Source organism: Drosophila innubila (assembly GCF_004354385.1).
Source record: "Drosophila innubila isolate TH190305 chromosome 2L unlocalized genomic scaffold, UK_Dinn_1.0 5_B_2L, whole genome shotgun sequence".
Lineage (NCBI taxonomy): Eukaryota > Metazoa > Arthropoda > Insecta > Diptera > Drosophilidae > Drosophila > Drosophila innubila.
This window is the reverse complement of record NW_022995373.1, coordinates 6578541-6604495: the sequence shown is the minus strand read 5'-3', so window position 1 is coordinate 6604495 and position 25955 is coordinate 6578541. Positions and strand designations below refer to the sequence as shown.

General features: G+C 41.4%; 2 protein-coding genes and 1 pseudogene across 2 annotated transcripts; all 3 read left to right on the top strand.

Moving 5' to 3' along the window:
- Window positions 1–6361: 6361 nt before the first annotated feature.
- On the top strand, window positions 6362–8933 carry LOC117782619 (annotated as a pseudogene).
- Window positions 8934–10905: 1972 nt separating this feature from the next.
- On the top strand, window positions 10906–13728 carry LOC117782618 (nuclear hormone receptor FTZ-F1-like; the record flags this gene model as incomplete). Its single annotated transcript, XM_034619639.1, is given in 3 exon segments — window positions 10906–11914; window positions 11967–12266; window positions 12269–13728. Coding segments are annotated over 3 exon segments (2769 nt in total), but the record flags the coding sequence as incomplete, so codon positions are not given.
- A 2610-nt stretch (window positions 13729–16338) lies between these two features.
- On the top strand, window positions 16339–19163 carry LOC117782617 (nuclear hormone receptor FTZ-F1-like; the record flags this gene model as incomplete). The annotated part of the gene is made up of 2 exons (XM_034619638.1): window positions 16339–16950; window positions 16989–19163. Coding segments are annotated over 2 exons (2787 nt in total), but the record flags the coding sequence as incomplete, so codon positions are not given.
- Between the last annotated feature and the right edge of the window lie 6792 nt (window positions 19164–25955).

Here is a 25955-nt window from a genome sequence, read left to right as displayed (position 1 = left end):
TCATAACAGACCACATGGCGCTAAAATGGTTAAACTCTATTGAAAACCCTACCGGTCGCATCGCCAGATGGGCATTGGAATTGCAGCAGTACGACTTCGAAGTGGCATATCGCAAAGGAAAACTAAACGTAGTGGCAGACGAATTGTCGAGGCAACCGCTAAATGAGGATGTCTGCGCTCGGGTCGAAATTGAAGAAGAGACAGCGGAAACTGGCAGAACTGATGGAAACTGGATTCACAAGATGCTACTGAAGATTCGCAAGGAGCCCAGGAAATTCCCAGATTACCTAGAAGAATCTGGCAACTTATACAGCACACCAATAAATTCATGGGTTAACATAAAGTTTAAAAAACAACAAATTTTTTTTTGTTATTGAAAAGTGGTTACAAAACCTTGGGACCACCCTAATCTGTCGAAACACTCACATGCACCCATAAATGCGCACAATAAACAAGGAAAACATGAAAAAATAAATAATAATATATAATAACAAATAACATTTTTCCTCCTGGGAAAAATAATAATAAAATATTTTTTTCCTTTGCGAAAAAAAAAATAATATTTTGGGACCACCCTAATTCATCGTAAAATAGACGAGCATCCAAAACAAGGCACGCAAACATTCGATGAAAATTTTTGTTTTATTATTTTTTTGTTGAAAAAAAAAAAAATTAATTTACTATAAAATTTTTGGGACCACCCTAATCCAAGGCCAGGAAACATTCGTTTCCAACAAGAGAAAAAAAAGGGAGAAATATATATACATATATGTATACATCAATATATATGTATATATATATATTCATGTACACTATATAACCGGCATGAACAACAGAGTTAATTCAACGTTGGAACAATCAGCGCGGCCCACTGTGCATACTTGTTCGAGAGCAGCATCAAACTGAACGCAACGCACAGCGAACGAAAGATAAGAGAGCCCAAACATCTGTTGTTGTCGCGGCGGTCAGTGGCCGGCAAAGCAAAACACAAACATTTGTTGTTGTTTGCTTTTCGTTTTCTTTGCATAGCAATGACCCGACTGTTATACCCCTTTTCAGCGACGCCTCTGTCTTGCAGGCGAGCAAAAGTCCCGTTGCCTACGGCGGCCCAGAGTACAAAAGGGCGCACAACAGCGCATGCGGGACACACTTTGAGTGGAGCAAGCAACCAAGCAACACCGATCGGTCCCTGCAATAGCAGGACAACCCAGCAATCCTTGTTGTCACAGAATGCTCCGTAAACATAACTTTGCAGTAGCAGGTTATAATCCTCGTTGCCACAGGAGACATCGTAGATATCCTTGCTGTAGCAGGGTATAGCCTTAGCTGTCGCAAGACACATCCTAGATAACTTTGCAGTAGCAGGTTATACTCCTTGTTGTCGCAGGAACCGTCGTAGATATTCTTGCTGTAGCAGGATATAGTCCTTGCTGTCGCAGGACACACCGTAGATAACTTTGCAGTAGCAGGTTATAATCCTTGTTGTCACAGGAGCCATCGCAGATATCCTTGCTGTAGCAGGATATATTTCTCGCTGTCGCAGGACGCATCGTAGATAACTTTGCAATAGCAGGTTATAATCCTTGTTGTCACAGGAACCATCGTAGATATCCTTGCTGTAGCAGGATATAGTCTTTGCTGCCGCAGGACGCATCAGAAATAGCCTGGCAATTGCTGGTCATGATCCTTGCTGTCGCAGGAAACATCGTAGATATCCTTGCTGTAGCAGGATATAGTTCCTGCTGACGCGGAACCAAAAAGATATCCTCGCTGTCGCAGGATCCAGTAATTGTAATAGTAGCATTAGTATCCTAGAGCCTTGCGGTCGCAGGAGTGAATTAAGAGAGCCTTGCTGACGCAGGAGTAAATTAAGCGAACCTAGCTGTTGCAGGACGTAGTCGTAGTCGTCCTCGCATTAGCAGGGCTTGAGCTAACCCAGCTGTAAGCGGGCAAAATTAAGCGGAGAGTCCTTATCCTTGCGGTCGCAGGATCTACGTTCGACAATACTAGCTGTCGCAGGACCTGCTCCCGATACCTTTGCAGTAGCGGGGTTCCCAGTACGAGAAAACGAATCGAGCTACAACCAGGAGTGAGACCAGCGACCGACGAGCGACGAGCCTGCATCGGATTTCAAGGACAGAGACCCGAGGACACCATTCAGCAGCGCAACGCATCGAAATCAAATAACCCTACATTGAAATTTCAAAGAGTCGGCCATCGCGTCGCTAATAAACAAATACCATTTATATTGAATATCTATCTGCTTTCTTATTTATTCGCAAGTGCTGCATAATATAAATTTGTTGCACGAACTCATATCGCCGACCGAGTTAGCCCGGTGAAGCCTTAAGGATCGTTACAACTGGCGCCCAACTTGCAGGGTTTTGCGAATTGAATAAGAATAGTAAGATTTCAATATGGTAAGAACATGGATCTACAACCTGAAAAAGGAGGAACTGCTGCAATATGGCAGCGAGTTCGGGATCACACTGACCGGAAACGTGGACACCATGAGAAAAGACTTCGGCGACTGGGTACAAACACAAGAAGGACGCCTACCTCACACAGGTCGACTGGACACATTAGCCAGACAACATGCCCGCGCATCCCCAACTAGGAAGGCTGCAGCCATCAGGGAAGAGCCAAAAGCAGAACAAAACACAGTGGCCAGGGAAATGGACATATGGATTTTGCTTCAACAAACGCGGAGGCACGGCGTCGGGAACAACAACAAAGACAAGAGGAACAGGAATCGCATTGGCAAAACACATCGACCATACACCACGAATTCCAGCCACACACCGAAAGGAATCCAGCTCGGGATTATGCAGCACTAGCGAAACAAGTGAGGGAGTGGAGTTTTAAATTCGATGGCACCTCAAAGCCATTAGAATTTCTGGAGCAAGTGGAATGGTCTGCAGAAACCTATGGGCTGGAACTGGACCAGATACCACGAGCAATGCCTGAATTACTGAAAGGCACGACTCTCAAGTGGTATATAGCGAACAACGAGCACTGGAGAGCCTGGGCTTCGTTCGCAAAGAGCTTCCACGAATTTTTCCTACCAAGAGATTACTTCTCAAAGCTGGCGGAAGAAGTTGATCGGAGGAAGCAGGGCATAAATGAACCATTTAAAAGTTCATGGTAGAGATGCAGACGTTGATGCGGCCACTAAGATTAACGAAGGAGCAGGAACGAGAGAAAATATACAACAGCAGCCTTCCTGACTTCAGAGCGTTCGCAAGACCGTATCAGAATGGCAGTTTGATCGAGCTCATGCAATTGGCGGAGAATTCGAGGAACTGGAGCGGACAGAGAGAAATTGCGGCAACAATCCGTGGTAACCGCCCCAGGCTCATTGCAGTAGAAGACGCTAGACCAGCAGAAACTAAAGGCCCATGTACCGGTGCATCGACAACGCAAGGTCGCGACCACAGCCAACACCTAGAGCGTTCTCAGGACAACCAACACATGTCCCCAACCCAACACAGGCGTGTAGAAGATGCGGAACAGAGGGACACTGGGCGAGGGAATGTCAAAATCCGAGCCTCCTTTCTGCTGGATATGTGGGCGAATTGGAGTTCGCACAGTGCAATGTTGCCGACAGGAAACGATCGTCGACGTCCAGCTTCCAGGAGCGAGCGGATGCCGATAGCGCGCTCCCCACAATTAATCGGCACTTTAAAGGACGAGGGCCACCGCCTGTCAGCTACGGTTCAAATTGGAAACAACCTGTACAACGCTACCATCGACACAGAGGCAACGAGCAGTTTCTTAAGCGAAGAACTAGCAGGGACGCTATGCGAAGAAGGATTTGAACTAAAAGCAACACAGAGACAGGTGCGGTTGGCAGATGGCCGGACTGGTGTCGTTACGGAACAAGTGGAGGCACAGATATAGCTCGCCAACAAAACTGTAAACATGCCGTTATTAATTCTGTCGGGAGTCATCGACGAACTGGTGCTAGGATGGGATTTCCTCTCCAACATGGGAACTAACTTCGAATGCGCCGGAATCGAAGTCAGAATCCCGACTCGTCGACAAAACAACAGAGTACAAGAAGAGAAACTCTCGGTTGTCAACACAGACCACACACAGAAACAAGGAGAACAAGAACAAGGAAAACAAGAACAAGGAAAACAAGAGCAAAGAAAACCAGAACTGGCAATACAAGAAGAGGAAAACACGCTGGAACATACCATTACAACTAGGGATGAAACAACGAGCATCGGCATGGAGCAGTGTGAATCCTTACACCCCGAGACAGCGGTGGATAAATTTCTTCAGCAGGAACTAGCCGCATTTGCTGTTATGAGCGGCACATCACCAATCACGGAACACCGAGTCGTGATGCACGACGACCGTCCGATAAAGCAACGCTACTTCCCAAAAGAACCCTAAGATGCAAGAAGAAATCAACAAACAGATCGACGAGTTGCTAGCCAAAGGATGTATTGAGCCGTCGAACCTCCCACACAGTGCCCCGATTGTTATGGTCAAAAAGAAAACGGGCAAATGGAGGTTGTGCGTCGACTTTCGGCAGCTAAACAGCCGATCGGTCAAGGACGCTTATTTATTACCTCGAGTACACCACATCCTGGATCAGTTGAGGGAAGCACGTTACATAACCAGCCTCGACCTGAAGGACAGTTACTGGCAAATCCCTATGGAGGAAACAAGTCGCCCCTTGACAGCGTTCACAGTACCAGGCAGAGGACTCTTCCATTGGAAAGTTATGCCGTTTGGACTTCACTCCGCACCAGCAACATTCCAACGAGCATTGGATCGGGTGATTGGACCTGAATTGCTGCCACATGCCTTCGCATATCTTGATGACATCATCGTTATTGGGAAAACATTGGAAGAACATATGGCCAGTCTAAAGGAAGTGTTTCGACGACTCCGAGCAGCGAATTTGAAGATGAACGTCGACAAGTGCGACTTCTTCAAAAAGAATTAAAATATCTGGGACATAAAGTGACAGAACATGGAATATGCACAGACCCGGACAAAGTAGCGGCGATTTCTCAACTAAAACCGCCTACTAACATCAGGAGCTGCGGCAATATCTCGGAGTGGCATCCTGATACAGACGATTCGTGCCTGACTACGCTAGCTAGCTAGCAGAACACTGAACGGACCCGGAAGAAACTACTCAGCAACAGAGAAAGAATGCTTAGCTATCGTTTGGGCGATTCGGAAGATGCGACCATACCTAGAGGGATATCATTTTGCCGTCATAACAGACCACATGGCGCTAAAATGGTTAAACTCTATTGAAAACCCTACCGGTCGCATCGCCAGATGGGCATTGGAATTGCAGCAGTACGACTTCGAAGTGGCATATCGCAAAGGAAAACTGAACTTATTGGCAGACGCATTGTCGAGGCAACCGTTAAATGAGGATGTCTGCGCTCGGGTCGAAATTGAAGAAGAGACAGCGGAAACTGGCGGAACTGATGGAAACTGGATACACAAGATGCTACTGAAGATTCGGAAGGAGCCCAGAAAATTCCCAGACTACCTAGAAGAATCTGGCAACTTATACAGGCACATCCCTCACCGAGCAGGGCACGAGGACGTGACATCCTGGAAGTTGTGTGTGCCATCGAACGAAAGGCAACGTGTATTACACGAAAATCACGACATAGCAGCAGCGGGACATACTGGAACACGGAAAACGATAGCTCGGGTGGCGGCACGTTATTATTGGCCAGGATTGCACCGAGATGTCCGCAACTATGTACAACGATGTGACGTTTGCCAGCAATACAAGCCGTACCAGTTGCAGGCAGCCGGCAAGATGCTCACGCAAATTCCGGAAGAACCATGGGCCACGGTGTGCGCAGATTTCGTCGGACCATTACCACGCTCAAAACACGGAATACAACGCTACTGGTATTTATAGATCGGTTCTCAAATGGGCTGAATTAGTACCAATGCGAAGCGCAACGGCGGCAGCCCTCCAAAAGCGTTCAGAGAAAGAATCCTGGCAAGATTTGGCGTGCCAAAGGTCCTCATCATGGACAACGGCGCCCAGAATACTCGGTCGTTGGCGCAGCGCAAAATTTCAAAAAAAAAAAGCAAAAACAAAAAAAAAAAGAATTTCATTGTGGGCAGCAGCTGCTATTGCTGTTTTATTTTGTAGCACATATTTTTTTTTGTGCATGAAAGCCTGACAACTGCTGTCTTTACCTGTGAACATCATCACCAACAAGAACAACAAGAATAAAGAACATTAGGTAAAGTACAAAGCAACAAGGGATAACTTGAATGTACCTTTGATGGCAGAAAGGAACACCAAAATATTGTTAACTATGCGACTGGCAACGATGACAACAACCAACAGCATCAACATCACCATCTGCACCCAAAACGACAACAACAGCACCTGCAACACCAGCAACAACAACAATTGCCGCCACACTATAACAAGGATCAAATGCTTGCCGCTGACAGCACAGTAATGATACCCTTTATTAACAACACAACCGCTAAAGGACGCACAACAATTGCAGAAGCACAACTATAATTCAAGTCAGCCCGGTAACTCTTTGGTCACCTTGCTTGGCCATCAATGACAGCCAATTGAATGTCGGCGTCTCTATAAGCGGACTCTGTGAGAGCATCTCTTCTAGTCCCAATCATTATAGCAATATCAATAACACCAACAGAAATAATAAGAACAACACAAACAATAATAATAACAACAATAAAAATGTTGATGCCAAGTTAAATGCTCCATCTAGCGGTGGTTTCAGCAATAGTGAAATAATCGAATCTAATCGAATAATCGAATCAGACACAATGCCAATATTTACCAACAACCGCAACAGTAAACATCCGGCAACAGTCAATGGTGTTGAAGCTTTAAATAGAATTAGTCCCGTGTTGTTGCAAATGTCAAACACTGTGGAGTATCATCAGCTGAAGCCATTGGAGAATGTTGCAAGTTCTGCTGAGGCAGCTATTGTAAGAACCTCAAGTGTCCCAAGCTCAACAACGGCACAGTTGTTGAACTTTGAGGAGGCTGGCACTAAGGATACTTCAGTTATTGTTGCTGCTGGTAATGGCCTTGCTGCTGATACGACAACAGTTGCTTCTGAAGAGGCAACAACAAGCACTGCCAATCGTAGATCGTTGCATAGCATTGAAAAATTAGCAGCTAGTTCATGTGTCACAAACAAAACAACAAGTACAACACAACAACAACAGTTGCATTATGAACAACAACGGGCTGACAATCTTAGTGACTCCAATGTCAGCTCAGATGATGAGTTCATGTCGGAGGATGAATTTGGTCTAGAGATCGATGATCATAGGGGCTATCAGGAGACCAACTCACCCCATTTGCAACAAAGTTACAACGGAGGTTCTGGCAACGCTGGCAGCTGCGGCCAACTATTGAATGCCACTGGCTATAGCTGCTCATTTGGCAAAGGTTACATGTTGCTGCCCCCAGCTGTTGGTGCTGGTGGAAACTCTGTTTCTGGTGCCTCAAAAATGTCCGGCAATGTTGGCGGCAATGCGGGCGGTGGCGCGGGTACAACTGTTGATGGTGTTCATTATGCTGGCACGAGTGCCACATCCGGCGGTGGCGAGGCCATCGATTTCAAGCATCTGTTTGAGGAGCTTTGCCCTGTTTGCGGTGACAAGGTGAGCGGCTATCATTATGGCCTGCTCACCTGCGAGTCCTGCAAGGGATTCTTCAAACGCACCGTTCAAAACAAAAAGGTCTACACTTGTATCGCGGAGCGTACCTGCCACATTGATAAGACTCAGCGCAAACGTTGTCCATACTGTCGCTACCAAAAGTGCCTCGACGTGGGCATGAAACTGGAAGCTGTTCGAGCGGATCGCATGCGTGGCGGACGGAACAAGTTTGGACCGATGTACAAAAGGGATCGAGCGCGGAAGTTGCAGGTGATGCGTCAGCGTCAATTGGCGCTTCAGGCGTTGCGCAGTTCGATGGGATCGGGCGAAAAGCAGACGACTCTATTGCCGGGCTGCCAGCAATCATATTCGAATATGAATCTTAAGCAAGAAATACAAATACCGCAGATATCCTCACTTACACAGTCGCCGGATTCGTCGCCTAGTCACATTGCTGTAGCTTTGGGTCAGGTGAATGCGAGCGGAGTGGTGTGATAGCCACTCCATGAATGTCGGCAATGCGATTGGCAGCTATGTCAATGGCAGCTCCTTATTGGGAAATGGCAACGGCAACAACAGCAACAATACCAACAGCAGCGGTGGCAGTGAAGGTGGTGGAGGTGGAGCAGGTGGCAACAAAAAGAACAACAATGACGATAATTTGCAACAGAAGCAGACGTACAATCAGGTGGAAGTAGATCTCTTTGAGTTAATGTGTAAAGTGCTTGATCAGAATCTGTTCTCGGTTGATTGGGCAAGAAACACCGTCTTCTTTAAGGATTTGAAGGTGGACGATCAAATGAAGCTACTGCAGCATTCGTGGTCCGATATATTAGTGCTGGATCACCTTCATCATCGCATACATAACGGTCTGCCAGATATGACGCCACTGAATAACGGTCAGATCTTTAATGTATTGATCCTCGGCCTTCTGGGCCGATTACTTTAATGAATTGCAGAATAAACTGCAGGATCTGAAGTTCGATATGGGCGATTATGTGTGCATGAAATTTCTAATACTGTTAAATCCAGACGTCCGCGGCATTGTCAACAAAAACACCATCTTGGAGGCACGAAAGTGTACAGACAGCGCTGCTGGATTACACGCTTACGTGTATCCATTAGTAAATGACAAATTCAGGAGGCTATTAAACATACTAACGGAGATCCGCGCCATGGCTGCACGGGGTGAAGAGTATCTCTACTCGAAGCATTGCACCGGTAGTGCGCCAACGCAGACACTGCTCATGGAGATGTTGCATGCCAAAAGGAAGGTATAAGCGTGTGGGCGAACATTATAAAAAAATTGCCGATGCAGCCAGGAGAATTTATGACGGAATCTAGCGTCTCAAGCCTTCCAACGGAGTACACGATTTAGCAGTCCTTATCGTCACTAAGGAATTGTCGGTGTAGTAGTTAGCAAAGCGACAGAAGCAGCAGAGGAAATGTGCCGATAAGGAGGAAGAGGAGCGGTAACAGATACAAAGCAGCAATAATGCTGCTGGTGGCAAAAAATCCTGCTGGCTATTTTGCCAAGTAATATTTCCTGAAGATCGCTAATCAGGTATTTGCTGGCAACAACTACGGACCGTAACCCGATGCCAGCCAAAATTGCTGAATAAGCTTTGGCCGGACGTCGTTGCATAGCAGGCAAGCGCTGCATATTTGAGCGGCCGCTATGAGACGATTGCGAAACCATAAGTTTCGCTTTCGAGTAAATTGAAAAATATAAATTGTATCAGTTATATCATAATTATTATAAAACAACACTTTAAACTTGATTCTGAGACGTTTCATTGTCTTGTCAAAATTATGGAAAATTGAATGAAAAATTTGACTTGTAAAGTGCTAGATCCAAAGTCTGACCAAAGCAAATTTGAACTGATTTTCAAGTGGAATGTCATTTTGATCTTGGCTTGGCCCACAGCTCTTAAAAGAAATAATACGTCAAGACTATATAATTTGTTTACTCAATTGAAATGCCTCCCTGCACATAGTATTACTACTTTAAAACTTTCCTCACATAAAAACAAGATAATATGATCGAATTTCAGAAACAGCAATTTTGTAGGTGCACGGATTACAGATTATTTCATAGAAATAAATTGAGGGTTTGAATTTTCGGGTTGTCCAAACCATTAAGTGTTCGAATTATTGAAATTGTGCAGTAATTTATTTTTGCGTTAAATAAGTTTATTCAAGAAAAATATTAGATAACACTTTTTGAAATAAATTTAGGTTTGCGATTTCACGCACGTGCAATGCACGCGACGTTACATAGAAATATTATTAAAAACAAATCAAAATTTTTCCGTTAGCTGATATTTCTTTTTCCATTTAGCAATTCTTGTCGTTAGTTCTTGCTTTTATAAAATTGTTTGCAATAAGAGTTCACCTACATTAATACTTATAGAAAAGTTAGCCTTGGATGACTTTTAATTTTTAGGTCCCGGTGGACCTTTGTGGAAATGCCCATTTGCTTTTTTGTCACAGCTGCTCATACATATGTACACTTGTACTTTTGTACACTTGAATGATCGAAAAATTTCATTTCGTTACGCTAGATCGGCCAAATCGCCAATTGTGCAGGTGTCGGTGATCTAAATTGATAACACCAAAATATTTTCATTTGTGGTGCAGCTGTTGTTTTATTTAATTTAGTAGCAAAGGAAGAAGGAAGGAATGTTCGAAATATGCATATGAAAAGTTTTACGACGTAACCAGCAGATGTGTAAATACTCATCCAGTTACCTGTGATCATTTGTGCACGTGGCCAGGATATCCTTTTGCGCTGTCTGCCTGGCTACCTGTCTTTTGTGTGACCTGTTTTTTGACCATTTTGAGTGCATGTCAGCAGTTCAACTAATATAAAAATGTTGACGTCGAAGCTGGAGATCATTCGATTATCAACCATAGCCGCGCATAGCTCAGAATACTCGGTCGTTGGCGCAGCGCAAAATTTCAAACAAAAAAAAGCAAAAACAAAAAAAAAAAGAATTTCATTGTGTACAGCAGCTGCTATTGCTGTTTTATTTTGTAGCACATATTTTTTTTTTGTGCATGAAAGCCTGACAACTGCTGTCTTTACCTGTGAACATCATCACCAACAAGAACAACAAGAATAAAGAACATTAGGTAAAGTACAAAGCAACAAGGGATAACGAATGTACCTTTGATGGCAGAAAGGAACACAAAAATATTGTTAACTATGCGACTGGCAACGATGACAACAACCAACAGCATCAACATCACCATCTGCACCCAAAACGACAACAACAGCACCTGCAACACCAGCAACAACAACAATTGCCGCCACACTATAACAAGGATCGAATGCTTGCCGCTGACAGCACAGTAATGATACCCTTTATTAACAACACACAACCGCTAAAGGACGCACAACAATTGCAGAAGCACAACTATAATTCAAGTCAGCCCGGTAACTCTTTGGTCACCTTGCTGGCCATCAATGACAGCCAATTAAATGTCGGCGTCTCTATAAGCGGACTCTGTGAGAGCATCTCTTCTAGTCCCAATCATTATAGCAATATCAATAACACCAACAGAAATAATAAGAACAACACAAACAATAATAATAACAACAATAAAAATGTTGATGCCAAGTTAAATGCTCCATCTAGCGGTGGTTTCAGCAATAGTGAAATAATCGAATCTAATCGAATAATCGAATCAGACACAATGCCAATATTTACCAACAACCGCAACAGTAAACATCCGGCAACAGTCAATGGTGTTGAAGCTTTAAATAGAATTAGTCCCGTGTTGTTGCAAATGTCAAACACTGTGGAGTATCATCAGCTGAAGCCATTGGAGAATGTTGCAAGTTCTGCTGAGGCAGCTATTGTAAGAACCTCAAGTGTCCCAAGCTCAACAACGGCACAGTTGTTGAACTTTGAGGAGGCTGGCACTAAGGATACTTCAGTTATTGTTGCTGCTGGTAATGGCCTTGCTGCTGATACGACAACAGTTGCTTCTGAAGAGGCAACAAGCACTGCCAATCGTAGATCGTTGCATAGCATTGAAAAATTAGCAGCTAGTTCATGTGTCACAAACAAAACAACAAGTACAACACAACAACAACAGTTGCATTATGAACAACAACGGGCTGACAATCTTAGTGACTCCAATGTCAGCTCAGATGATGAGTTCATGTCGGAGGATGAATTTGGTCTAGAGATCGATGATCATAGGGGCTATCAGGAGACCAACTCACCCCATTTGCAACAAAGTTACAACGGAGGTTCTGGCAACGCTGGCAGCTGCGGCCAACTATTGAATGCCACTGGCTATAGCTGCTCATTTGGCAAAGGTTACATGTTGCTGCCCCAGCTGTTGGTGCTGGTGGAAACTCTGTTTCTGGTGCCTCAAAATGTCCGGCAATGTTGGCGGCAATGCGGGCGGTGGCGCGGGTACAACTGTTGATGGTGTTCATTATGCTGGCACGAGTGCCACATCCGGCGGTGGCGAGGCCATCGATTTCAAGCATCTGTTTGAGGAGCTTTGCCCTGTTTGCGGTGACAAGGTGAGCGGCTATCATTATGGCCTGCTCACCTGCGAGTCCTACAAGGGATTCTTCAAACGCACCGTTCAAAACAAAAGGTCTACACTTGTATCGCGGAGCGTACCTGCCACATTGATAAGACTCAGCGCAAACGTTGTCCATACTGTCGCTACCAAAAGTGCCTCGACGTGGGCATGAAACTGGAAGCTGTTCGAGCGGATCGCATGCGTGGCGGACGGAACAAGTTTGGACCGATGTACAAAAGGGATCGAGCGCGGAAGCTGCAGGTGATGCGTCAGCGTCAATTGGCGCTTCAGGCGTTGCGCAGTTCGATGGGATCGGGCGAAAAGCAGACGACTCTATTGCCGGGCTGCCAGCAATCATATTCGAATATGAATCTTAAGCAAGAAATACAAATACCGCAGATATCCTCACTTACACAGTCGCCGGATTCGTCGCCTAGTCACATTGCTGTAGCTTTGGGTCAGGTGAATGCGAGCGGGAGTGGTGTGATAGCCACTCCCATGAATGTCGGCAATGCGATTGGCAGCTATGTCAATGGCAGCTCCTTATTGGGAAATGGCAACGGCAACAACAGCAACAACAGCAACAATACCAACAGCAGCGGTGGCAGTGAAGGTGGTGGAGGTGGAGCAGGTGGCAACAAAAAGAACAACAATGACGATAATTTGCAACGTAATGACAACAACAGCAATGGCAACAGCAACAGCAGCAGCCATGAAACCGGCACTGAATCTCTGCAGAACACAGCGAAATCAAAGTTGTGCTTCGATTCTGAGACACACTCATCGAGCACAGCCGATGTGTTCATCGATCCACTGAGGGTTTTACCAAAGATACGCGAATTTGTGCAATCGATCGATGATCACGAATGGCAGACGCAACTGTTTGCGCTGCTACAGAAGCAGACGTACAATCAGGTGGAAGTAGATCTCTTTGAGTTAATGTGTAAAGTGCTTGATCAGAATCTGTTCTCGGAAGTTGATTGGGCAAGAAACACCGTCTTCTTTAAGGATTTGAAGGTGGACGATCAAATGAAGCTACTGCAGCATTCGTGGTCCGATATATTAGTGCTGGATCACCTTCATCATCGCATACATAACGGTCTGCCAGATATGACGCCACTGAATAACGGTCAGATCTTTAATGTATTGAACCTCGGCCTTCTGGGCGTTCCCCAATTAGCCGATTACTTTAATGAATTGCAGAATAAACTGCAGGATCTGAAGTTCGATATGGGCGATTATGTGTGCATGAAATTTCTAATACTGTTAAATCCAGACGTACGCGGCATTGTCAACAAAAACACCATCTTGGAGGGGCACGAAAGTGTACAGACAGCGCTGCTGGATTACACGCTTACGTGTTATCCATTAGTAAATGACAAATTCAGGAGGCTATTAAACATACTAACGGAGATCCGCGCCATGGCTGCACGGGGTGAAGAGTATCTCTACTCGAAGCATTGCACCGGTAGTGCGCCAACGCAGACACTGCTCATGGAGATGTTGCATGCCAAAAGGAAGGTATAAGCGTGTGGGCGAACATTATAAAAAAATTGCCGATGCAGCCAGGAGAATTTATGACGGAATCTAGCGTCTCAAGCCTTCCAACGGAGTACACGATTTAGCAGTCCTTATCGTCACTAAGGAATTGTCGGTGTAGTAGTTAGCAAAGCGACAGAAGCAGCAGAGGAAATGTGCCGATAAGGAGGAAGAGGAGCGGTAACAGATACAAAAGCAGCAATAAATGCTGCTGGTGGCAAACATCCCTGCTGCTTTCCTGAAGATCGCTAATCAGGTATTTGCTGGCAACTTAACTATGGAAAATCTGCATTCGCTTGTACAAGTTAACTAAAGTCAACAATCTCTGGATTGTTGACCGTAACCCGATGCCAGCCAAAATTGCTGAATAAGCTTTTGGCCGGACGTCGTTGCATAGCAGGCAAGCGCTGCATATTTGAGCGGCCGCTATGAGACGATTGCGAAACCATAAGTTTCGCTTTCGAGTAAATTGAAAAATATAAATTGTATCAGTTATATCATAATTATTATAAAACAACACTTTAAACTTGATTCTGAGACGTTTCATTTTCTAGTCAAAAATCATGGGAAATTGAACGAAAAATTTGACATGTAAAGTGCTAGATACAAAGTCTGACCAAAATCAAACAGTCATAACTTTGTCAAATTTTAGCCGATTTTTAAGAGGAACTTAATTTTGATCATGGTTTGGCCTTTTTATTCATTCTGCATTCAAATTTTATTAAATCTCAATCTTTTACTTTTCATAAACTCCTTATATTATAATTAGTACAAAACAACACCTTAAATTTGATTCTGAGACGTTTCATTTTCTTGTCAAAAATCTGGAAATTCAATGGAAAATTTGACTTGTAAAGTGCTAGATCCAAAGTCTGACCAAAGTCAAACCGTCATAGCTTTGTCAAATTTGAGCTGGTCATTTTGATCATGGTTTGGCATCTTATTTCATTCTGCATTTAAATTTTATTAATTTCTTAAAAAAAGTATTTATGATAGAATTCGATATTGATGTTTACACTCCCCCCTTTGATATTATGAAAATTGAAAATTTTAAATCTCAAGTTTTCACTTTTAGTAAACTCCTTATATCATAATTAGTATAAAACAACACTTTAAGATTGATTCTGTGACGTTTCATTGTCTTGTCAAAAATTATGGAAAATTGAATGAAAAATTTGACTTGTAAAGTGCTAGATCCAAAGTCTGACCAAAGCAAATTTGAACTGATTTTCAAGTGGAATGTCATTTTGATCTTGGCTTGGCCCACAGCTCTTAAAAGAAATAATACGTCAAGACTATATAATTTGCGTTTACTCAATTGAAATGCCTCCCCTGCACATAGTATTACTACTTTAAAACTTTCCTCACATAAAACAAGATAATATGATCGAATTTCAGAAACAGCAATTTTGTAGGTGCACGGATTACAGATTATTTCATAGAAATAAATTGAGGGTTTGAATTTTCGGTTGTCCAAACCATTAAGTGTTCGAATTATTGAAATTGTGCAGTAATTTATTTTGCGTTAAATAAGTTTATTCAAGAAAAATATTAGATAACACTTTTGAAATAAATTTAGGTTTGCGATTTCACGCACGTGCAATGCACGCGACGTTACATAGAAATATTATTAAAACAAATCAAAATTTTCCGTTAGCTGATATTTCTTTTTTCCATTTAGCAATTCTTGTCGTTAGTTCTTGCTTTTATAAAATTGTTTGCAATAAGATTTCACCTACATTAATACTTATAGAAAAGTTAGCCTTGGATGACTTTTAATTTTTAGGTCCCGGTGGACCTTTGTGGAAATGCCCATTTGCTTTTTGTCACAGCTGCTCATACATATGTACACTTGTACTTTTTGTACACTTGAATGATCGAAAAATTTCATTTCGTTACGCTAGATCGGCCAAATCGCCAATTGTGCAGGTGTCGGTGATCTAAATTGATAACACCAAAAATATTTTCATTTGTGGTGCAGCTGTTGTTTTATTTAATTTAGTAGCAAAGGAAGAAGGAAGGAATGTTCGAAATATGCATATGAAAAAGTTTTACGACGTAACCAGCAGATGTGTAAATACTCATCCAGTTACCTGTGATCATTTGTGCACGTGGCCAGGATATCCTTTTGCGCTGTCTGCCTGGCTACCTGTCTTTTGTGTGACCTGTTTTTGACCATTTTGAGTGCATGTCAGCAGTTCAACTAATATAAAATGTTGACGTCGAAGCTGGAGATCATTCGATTATCAACCATAGCCGCGCATAGCTCAGAATACTCGGTCGTTGGCGCAGCGCAAAATTTCAAACAAAAAAAAGCAAAAACAAAAAAAAAAAAAGAATTTCATTGTGTAGCAGCAGCTGCTATTGCTGTTTTATTTTGTAGCACATATTTTTTTTTTGTGCATGAAAGCCTGACAACTGCTGTCTTTACCTGTGAACATCATCACCAACAAGAACAACAAGAATAAAGAACATTAGGTAAAGTACAAAGCAACAAGGGATAACTTGAATGTACCTTTGATGGCAGAAAGGAACAGCAAAAATATTGTTAACTATGCGACTGGCAACGATGACAACAACCAACAGCATCAACATCACCATCTGCACCCAAAACGACAACAACAGCACCTGCAACACCAGCAACAACAACAATTGCCGCCACACTATAACAAGGATCAAATGCTTGCCGCTGACAGCACAGTAATGATACCCTTTATTAACAACACACAACCGCTAAAGGACGCACAACAATTGCAGAAGCACAACTATAATTCAAGTCAGCCCGGTAACTCTTTGGTCACCTTGCTGGCCATCAATGACAGCCAATTGAATGTCGGCGTCTCTATAAGCGGACTCTGTGAGAGCATCTCTTCTAGTCCCAATCATTATAGCAATATCAATAACACCAACAGAAATAATAAGAACAACACAAACAATAATAATAACAACAATAAAAATGTTGATGCCAAGTTAAATGCTCCATCTAGCGGTGGTTTCAGCAATAGTGAAATAATCGAATCTAATCGAATAATCGAATCAGACACAATGCCAATATTTACCAACAACCGCAACAGTAAACATCCGGCAACAGTCAATGGTGTTGAAGCTTTAAATAGAATTAGTCCCGTGTTGTTGCAAATGTCAAACACTGTGGAGTATCATCAGCTGAAGCCATTGGAGAATGTTGCAAGTTCTGCTGAGGCAGCTATTGTAAGAACTCAAGTGTCCCAAGCTCAACAACGGCACAGTTGTTGAACTTTGAGGAGGCTGGCACTAAGGATACTTCAGTTATTGTTGCTGCTGGTAATGGCCTTGCTGCTGATACGACAACAGTTGCTTCTGAAGAGGCAACAACAAGCACTGCCAATCGTAGATCGTTGCATAGCATTGAAAAATTAGCAGCTAGTTCATGTGTCACAAACAAAACAACAAGTACAACACAACAACAACAGTTGCATTATGAACAACAACGGGCTGACAATCTTAGTGACTCCAATGTCAGCTCAGATGATGAGTTCATGTCGGAGGATGAATTTGGTCTAGAGATCGATGATCATAGGGGCTATCAGGAGACCAACTCACCCCATTTGCAACAAAGTTACAACGGAGGTTCTGGCAACGCTGGCAGCTGCGGCCAACTATTGAATGCCACTGGCTATAGCTGCTCATTTGGCAAAGGTTACATGTTGCTGCCCCCAGCTGTTGGTGCTGGTGGAAACTCTGTTTCTGGTGCCTCAAAAATGTCCGGCAATGTTGGCGGCAATGCGGGCGGTGGCGCGGGTACAACTGTTGATGGTGTTCATTATGCTGGCACGAGTGCCACATCCGGCGGTGGCGAGGCCATCGATTTCAAGCATCTGTTTGAGGAGCTTTGCCCTGTTTGCGGTGACAAGGTGAGCGGCTATCATTATGGCCTGCTCACCTGCGAGTCCTGCAAGGGATTCTTCAAACGCACCGTTCAAAACAAAAAGGTCTACACTTGTATCGCGGAGCGTACCTGCCACATTGATAAGACTCAGCGCAAACGTTGTCCATACTGTCGCTACCAAAAGTGCCTCGACGTGGGCATGAAACTGGAAGCTGTTCGAGCGGATCGCATGCGTGGCGGACGGAACAAGTTTGGACCGATGTACAAAAGGGATCGAGCGCGGAAGCTGCAGGTGATGCGTCAGCGTCAATTGGCGCTTCAGGCGTTGCGCAGTTCGATGGGATCGGGCGAAAAGCAGACGACTCTATTGCCGGGCTGCCAGCAATCATATTCGAATATGAATCTTAAGCAAGAAATACAAATACCGCAGATATCCTCACTTACACAGTCGCCGGATTCGTCGCCTAGTCACATTGCTGTAGCTTTGGGTCAGGTGAATGCGAGCGGGAGTGGTGTGATAGCCACTCCCATGAATGTCGGCAATGCGATTGGCAGCTATGTCAATGGCAGCTCCTTATTGGGAAATGGCAACGGCAACAACAGCAACAATACCAACAGCAGCGGTGGCAGTGAAGGTGGTGGAGGTGGAGCAGGTGGCAACAAAAAGAACAACAATGACGATAATTTGCAACGTAATGACAACAACAGCAATGGCAACAGCAACAGCAGCAGCAGCAGCCATGAAACCGGCACTGAATCTCTGCAGAACACAGCGAAATCAAAGTTGTGCTTCGATTCTGAGACACAGTCATCGAGCACAGCCGATGTGTTCATCGATCCACTGAGGGTTTTACCAAAGATACGCGAATTTGTGCAATCGATCGATGATCACGAATGGCAGACGCAACTGTTTGCGCTGCTACAGAAGCAGACGTACAATCAGGTGGAAGTAGATCTCTTTGAGTTAATGTGTAAAGTGCTTGATCAGAATCTGTTCTCGGAAGTTGATTGGGCAAGAAACACCGTCTTCTTTAAGGATTTGAAGGTGGACGATCAAATGAAGCTACTGCAGCATTCGTGGTCCGATATATTAGTGCTGGATCACCTTCATCATCGCATACATAACGGTCTGCCAGATATGACGCCACTGAATAACGGTCAGATCTTTAATGTATTGAACCTCGGCCTTCTGGGCGTTCCCCAATTAGCCGATTACTTTAATGAATTGCAGAATAAACTGCAGGATCTGAAGTTCGATATGGGCGATTATGTGTGCATGAAATTTCTAATACTGTTAAATCCAGACGTACGCGGCATTGTCAACAAAAACACCATCTTGGAGGGGCACGAAAGTGTACAGACAGCGCTGCTGGATTACACGCTTACGTGTTATCCATTAGTAAATGACAAATTCAGGAGGCTATTAAACATACTAACGGAGATCCGCGCCATGGCTGCACGGGGTGAAGAGTATCTCTACTCGAAGCATTGCACCGGTAGTGCGCCAACGCAGACACTGCTCATGGAGATGTTGCATGCCAAAAGGAAGGTATAAGCGTGTGGGCGAACATTATAAAAAAATTGCCGATGCAGCCAGGAGAATTTATGACGGAATCTAGCGTCTCAAGCCTTCCAACGGAGTACACGATTTAGCAGTCCTTATCGTCACTAAGGAATTGTCGGTGTAGTAGTTAGCAAAGCGACAGAAGCAGCAGAGGAAATGTGCCGATAAGGAGGAAGAGGAGCGGTAACAGATACAAAAGCAGCAATAAATGCTGCTGGTGGCAAAAATCCCTGCTGGCTATTTTGCCAAGTAATATTTCCTGAAGATCGCTAATCAGGTATTTGCTGGCAACTTAACTACGGACCGTAACCCGATGCCAGCCAAAATTGCTGAATAAGCTTTTGGCCGGACGTCGTTGCATAGCAGGCAAGCGCTGCATATTTGAGCGGCCGCTATGAGACGATTGCGAAACCATAAGTTTCGCTTTCGAGTAAATTGAAAAATATAAATTGTATCAGTTATATCATAATTATTATAAAACAACACTTTAAACTTGATTCTGAGACGTTTCATTGTCTTGTCAAAAATTATGGAAAATTGAATGAAAAATTTGACTTGTAAAGTGCTAGATCCAAAGTCTGACCAAAGCAAATTTGAACTGATTTTCAAGTGGAATGTCATTTTGATCTTGGCTTGGCCCACAGCTCTTAAAAGAAATAATACGTCAAGACTATATAATTTGCGTTTACTCCAATTGAAATGCCTCCCCTTGCACATAGTATTACTACTTTAAAACTTTCCTCACATAAAAACAAGATAATATGATCGAATTTCAGAAACAGCAATTTTGTAGGTGCACGGATTACAGATTATTTCATAGAAATAAATTGAGGGTTTGAATTTTCGGGTTGTCCAAACCATTAAGTGTTCGAATTATTGAAATTGTGCAGTAATTTATTTTTGCGTTAAATAAGTTTATTCAAGAAAAATATTAGATAACACTTTTTGAAATAAATTTAGGTTTGCGATTTCACGCACGTGCAATGCACGCGACGTTACATAGAAATATTATTAAAAACAAATCAAAATTTTTCCGTTAGCTGATATTTCTTTTTTCCATTTAGCAATTCTTGTCGTTAGTTCTTGCTTTTATAAAATTGTTTGCAATAAGAGTTCACCTACATTAATACTTATAGAAAAGTTAGCCTTGGATGACTTTTAATTTTAGGTCCCAGTGGACCTTTGTGGAAATGCCCATTTGCTTTTGTCACAGCTGCTCATACATATGTACACTTGTACTTTTTGTACACTTGAATGATCGAAAAATTTCATTTCGTTACGCTAGATCGGCCAAATCGCCAATTGTGCAGGTGTCGGTGATCTAAATTGATAACACCAAAAATATTTTAATTTGTGGTGCAGCTGTTGTTTTATTTAATTTAGTAGCAAAGGAAGAAGGAAGGAATGTTCGAAATATGCATATGAAAAAGTTTTACGACGTAACCAGCAGATGTGTAAATACTCATCCAGTTACCTGTGATCATTTGTGCACGTGGCCAGGATATCCTTTTGCGCTGTCTGCCTGGCTACCTGTCTTTTGTGTGACCTGTTTTTTGACCATTTTGAGTGCATGTCAGCAGTTCAACTAATATAAAAATGTTGACGTCGAAGCTGGAGATCATTCGATTATCAACCATAGCCGCGCATAGCTCAGAATACTCGGTCGTTGGCGCAGCGCAAAAATTTCAAACAAAAAAAAGCAAAAACAAAAAAAAAAAAAGAATTTCATTGTGTGGGCAGCAGCTGCTATTGCTGTTTTATTTTGTAGCACATATTTTTTTTTTGTGCATGAAAGCCTGACAACTGCTGTCTTTACCTGTGAACATCATCACCAACAAGAACAACAAGAATAAAGAACATTAGGTAAAGTACAAAGCAACAATGGATAACTTGAATGTACCTTTGATGGCAGAAAGGAACTGCAAAAATATTGTTAACTATGCGACTGGCAACGATGACAACAACCAACAGCATCAACATCACCATCTGCACCCAAAACGACAACAACAGCACCTGCAACACCAGCAACAACAACAATTGCCGCCACACTATAACAAGGATCGAATGCTTGCCGCTGACAGCACAGTAATGATACCCTTTATTAACAACACACAACCGCTAAAGGACGCACAACAATTGCAGAAGCACAACTATAATTCAAGTCAGCCCGGTAACTCTTTGGTCACCTTGCTGGCCATCAATGACAGCCAATTGAATGTCGGCGTCTCTATAAGCGGACTCTGTGAGAGCATCTCTTCTAGTCCCAATCATTATAGCAATATCAATAACACAACATCTAGCGGTGGTTTCAGCAATAGTGAAATAATCGAATCTAATCGAATAATCGAATCAGACACGATGCCAATATTTACCAACAACCGCAACAGTAAACATCCGGCAACAGTCAATGGTGTTGAAGCTTTAAATAGAATTAGTCCCGTGTTGTTGCAAATGTCAAACACTGTGGAGTATCATCAGCTGAAGCCATTGGAGAATGTTGCAAGTTTTGCAAGTTGCAACAACAACAGTTGCCTCTTATACAACTGTTGTAGAACTGTTATACAACTGTTGTAGAACCTGTTGTAGAACTGTTATACAACTGTTGTAGAACTGTTATACAACTGTTGTACAACTGTTGTAGAACTGTTATACAACTGTTGTAGAACTGTTATATAACTGTTGTAGAACTGTTATACAACTGTAATACAACTGTTATACAACTGTAATACAACTGTTATACAACTGTTATACATGTGTTATACAACTGTTATATAAAAACATTGAGTATGCAGTTTTACGAGTGTTATACATTTGTTATACAACTATTATACAAAGGGCTTTGTTTTGAAGCCTGGCAATTGTTTGTTTAACAATTTGAAGACTGTTATACGCTTATGATACTTCTTAAAAAGCACCACACAATTGTAACCATTCGACTATCAGCTGTTATACAACTGTTGTAGAACTGTTATACAACTGTGGTAGAACCTGTTGTAGAACTGTTATACAACTTTTGTAGAACTGTTGTACAACTGTTGTAGAACTGTTGTACAACTGTTGTAGAACTGTTGTACAACTGTTTCAGAACTGTTATACAACTGTTGTAGAACTGTTATACATCTGTTGTAGAGCTGTTTTACAACTGTTGTAGAACTGTTATACAACTGCTGTAGAACTGTTATACAACTGTTGTATAACTGTTATACAACTGTAATACAACTGTTATACAACTGTTATACATGTGTTATACAACTGTTATATAAAAACATTGAGAATGCAGTTTTACGAGTGTTATACATTTGCTATACAACTATTATACAAAGGGCTTTGTTTTGAAGCCTGGCAATTTGTTTGCCCTTTCTTATAGAGCTATTTTATATGCGTTTTACAACTATATATAAAGTGTTATATTATTTTCAAGCTACGTTTTTAAATCGTTTAACAATTTGAAGACTGTTATACGCTTATGATACCGCTTAAAAAGCACCACACAATTGTCACCATTCGACTATCAGCTGTTATACAACTGTTGTAGAACTGTTAATCAACTGTTGTAGAACTGTTATACAACTGTTGTAGAACTGTTATACAACTGTTATACAACTGTTATACATGTGTTATACAACTGTTATATAAAACATTGAGTATGCAGTTTTACAGTGTTATACATTTGTTATACAACTATTATACAAAGGGCTTTGTTTTGAGCCTGGCAATTGTTTGTTTAACAATTTGAGAGACTGTTATACGCTTATGATACCGCTTAAAAAGCACCACCCAATTGTAACCATTCGACTATCAGCTGTTATACAACTGTTGTAGAACTGTTGTACAACTGTTGTAGAACTGTTATACAACTGTTGTAGAACTGTTATACAACTGTTGTAGAACTGTTATACAACTGTTGTAGAACTGTTATACAACTGTTATAAAACTGTAATACAACTGTTATACAACTGTTATACATTTGTTATACAACTGTTATATAAAAACATTGAGTATGCAGTTTTACAACAAAAAAAATTTTTGTTAACCTCATAAGCAACGTATACGTCAGGTATAGGCTTAGCCATGCCCATACACATAAACATGTATAACTTTGCCAAAACTTGACCGATTTTCATGCGGAATATCGTCTTGATCATTATTTGGTCTCTTAATTAATTCGGCATACAAAATAGTTAACAACAAAAAAATGTTTGTTCACCTCATAAGCAACGTATAGCTATACGTCCAGTATAGGCTTAGACATATCCAAACACATAAACATGTATAACTTTGCCAAAACTTGACCGATTTTCATGCGGAATATCGTCTTGATCATTATTTGGTCTCTAAATTAATTCGGTATACAAAATAGTTAACAACAAAAACAATTTTTGTTAACCTCATAAGCAACGTATAGCTATACGTCAGGTATAGGCTTAGCCATGCCCATACACATAAACATGTATAACTTTGCCAAAACTTGACCGATTTTCATGCGGAATATCGTCTTGATCATTATTTGGTCTCTAAATTAATTCGGTATACAAAATAGTTAACAACAAAAAAAATTTTTGTTAACCTCATAAGCAACGTATAGCTATACGTCCAGTATAGGCTTAGACATATCCAAACACATAAACATGTATAACTATTATACAACTATTATACAAAGGGCTTTGTTTTGAAGCCTGGCAATTCTTTGTTTAACAATTTGAAGACTGTTATACGCTTATGATACCGCTTAAAAAGCACCACACAATTGTAACCTTTCGACTATCAGCTGTTATACAACTGTTGTAGAACTGTTATACAACTGTTGTAGAACTGTTATACAACTGTCGTAGAACCTGTTGTAGAACTGTTATACAACTGTTGTAGAACTGTTATACAACTGTTGTAGAACTGTTATACAACTGTTGTAGAACTGTTATACAACTGTTGTAGAACTGTTATACAACTGTTGTATAACTGTTATACAACTGTTGTAGAGCCTGTTGTAGAACTGTTATACAAATGTTGTAGAACTGTTGTACAACTGTTGTAGAACTGTCAGACAACTGTTGTAGAACTGTTGTACAACTGTTGTGGAACTGTTATACAACTGTTATACAACTGTTATACAACTGTTATACAACTGTTATACAACTGTTAGACATGTGTTATACAACTGTTATATAAAAACATTGAGAATGCAGTTTTACGAGTGTTATACATTTGCTATACAACTATTATACAAAGGGCTTTGTTTTGAAGCCTGGCAATTGTTTGCCCTTTCTTATAGAGCTATTTTATATGCGTTTTACAACTATATATAAAGTGTTATATTATTTTCAAGCTACGTTTTTAAATCGTTTAACAATTTGAAGACTGTTATACGCTTATGATACCGCTTAAAAGCACCACTGTATTGTCACCATTCGACTATCAGCTGTTATACAACTGTTGTAGAACTGTTAATCAACTGTTGTGGAACTGTTATACAACTGTTGTAGAACTGTTATACAACTGTTATACAACTGTTATACATGTGTTATACAACTGTTATATAAAAAACATTGGTATGCAGTTTTACGAGTGTTATACATTTGTTATACAACTATTATACAAAGGGCTTTGTTTTGAAGCCTGGCAGTTGTTTGTTTAACAATTTGAGACTGTTATACGCTTATGATACCGCTTAAAAAGCACCACCCAATTGTAACCATTCGACTATCAGCTGTTATACAACTGTTGTAGAACTGTTGTACACTGTTGTGAGAACTGTTATACAACTGTTGTAGAACTGTTATACAACTGTTGTAGAACTGTTATACAACTGTTGTAGAACTGTTATACAACTGTTATAAAACTGTAATACAACTGTTATACAACTGTTATACATGTTATACAACTGTTATATAAAAACATTGGTATGCAGTTTACAACAAAAAAATTTTTGTTAACCTCATAAGCAACGTATGCGTTAGATTAGCCATGCCATACACATAAACATGTATAACTTTGCCAAAACTTGACCGATTTTCATGCGGAATATCGTCTTGATCATTATTTGGTCTCTTATTTAATTCGGCATACAAAATAGTTAACAACAAAAATGTTTGTCCACCTCATAACAACTATAGCTATACGTCCAGTATAGACTGACATATCAAACACATAAACATGTATAACTTTGCCAAAACTTGACCGATTTTCATGCGGAATATCGTCTTGATCATTATTTGGTCTCTAAATTAATTCGGTATACAAAATAGTTAACAACAAAAAACAATTTTTGTTAACCTCATAAACAACATGTAGCTATACGTCAGATAGGCTAGCCATGCCCATACACATAAACATGTATAACTTTGCCAAAACTTGACCGGTTTTCATGCACGGAATATCGTCTTGATCATTATTTGGTCTCTAAATTAATTCGGTATACAAAATGGTTAACAACAAAAAAATTTTTGTTAACCTCATAAGCAACGTATGGCTATACGTCCAGTATAGGCAGACATATCAAACACATAAACATGTAACTATTATACAACTATTATACAAGGGCTTTGTTTTGACCTGGCAGTTCTTTGTTTAACAATTTGAAGACTGTTGCCAGCTTATGATGCAGCTTAAAAAGCACCACACAATTGTTAACCTTTCGACTATCAGCTGTTATACAACTGTTGTAGAACTGTTATACAACTGTTGTAGAACTGTTATACAACTGTCGTAGAACCCTGTTGTGAGACTTTATACAACTGTTGTAGAACTGTTATACAACTGTTGTGAGAACTGTTATACAACTGTTGT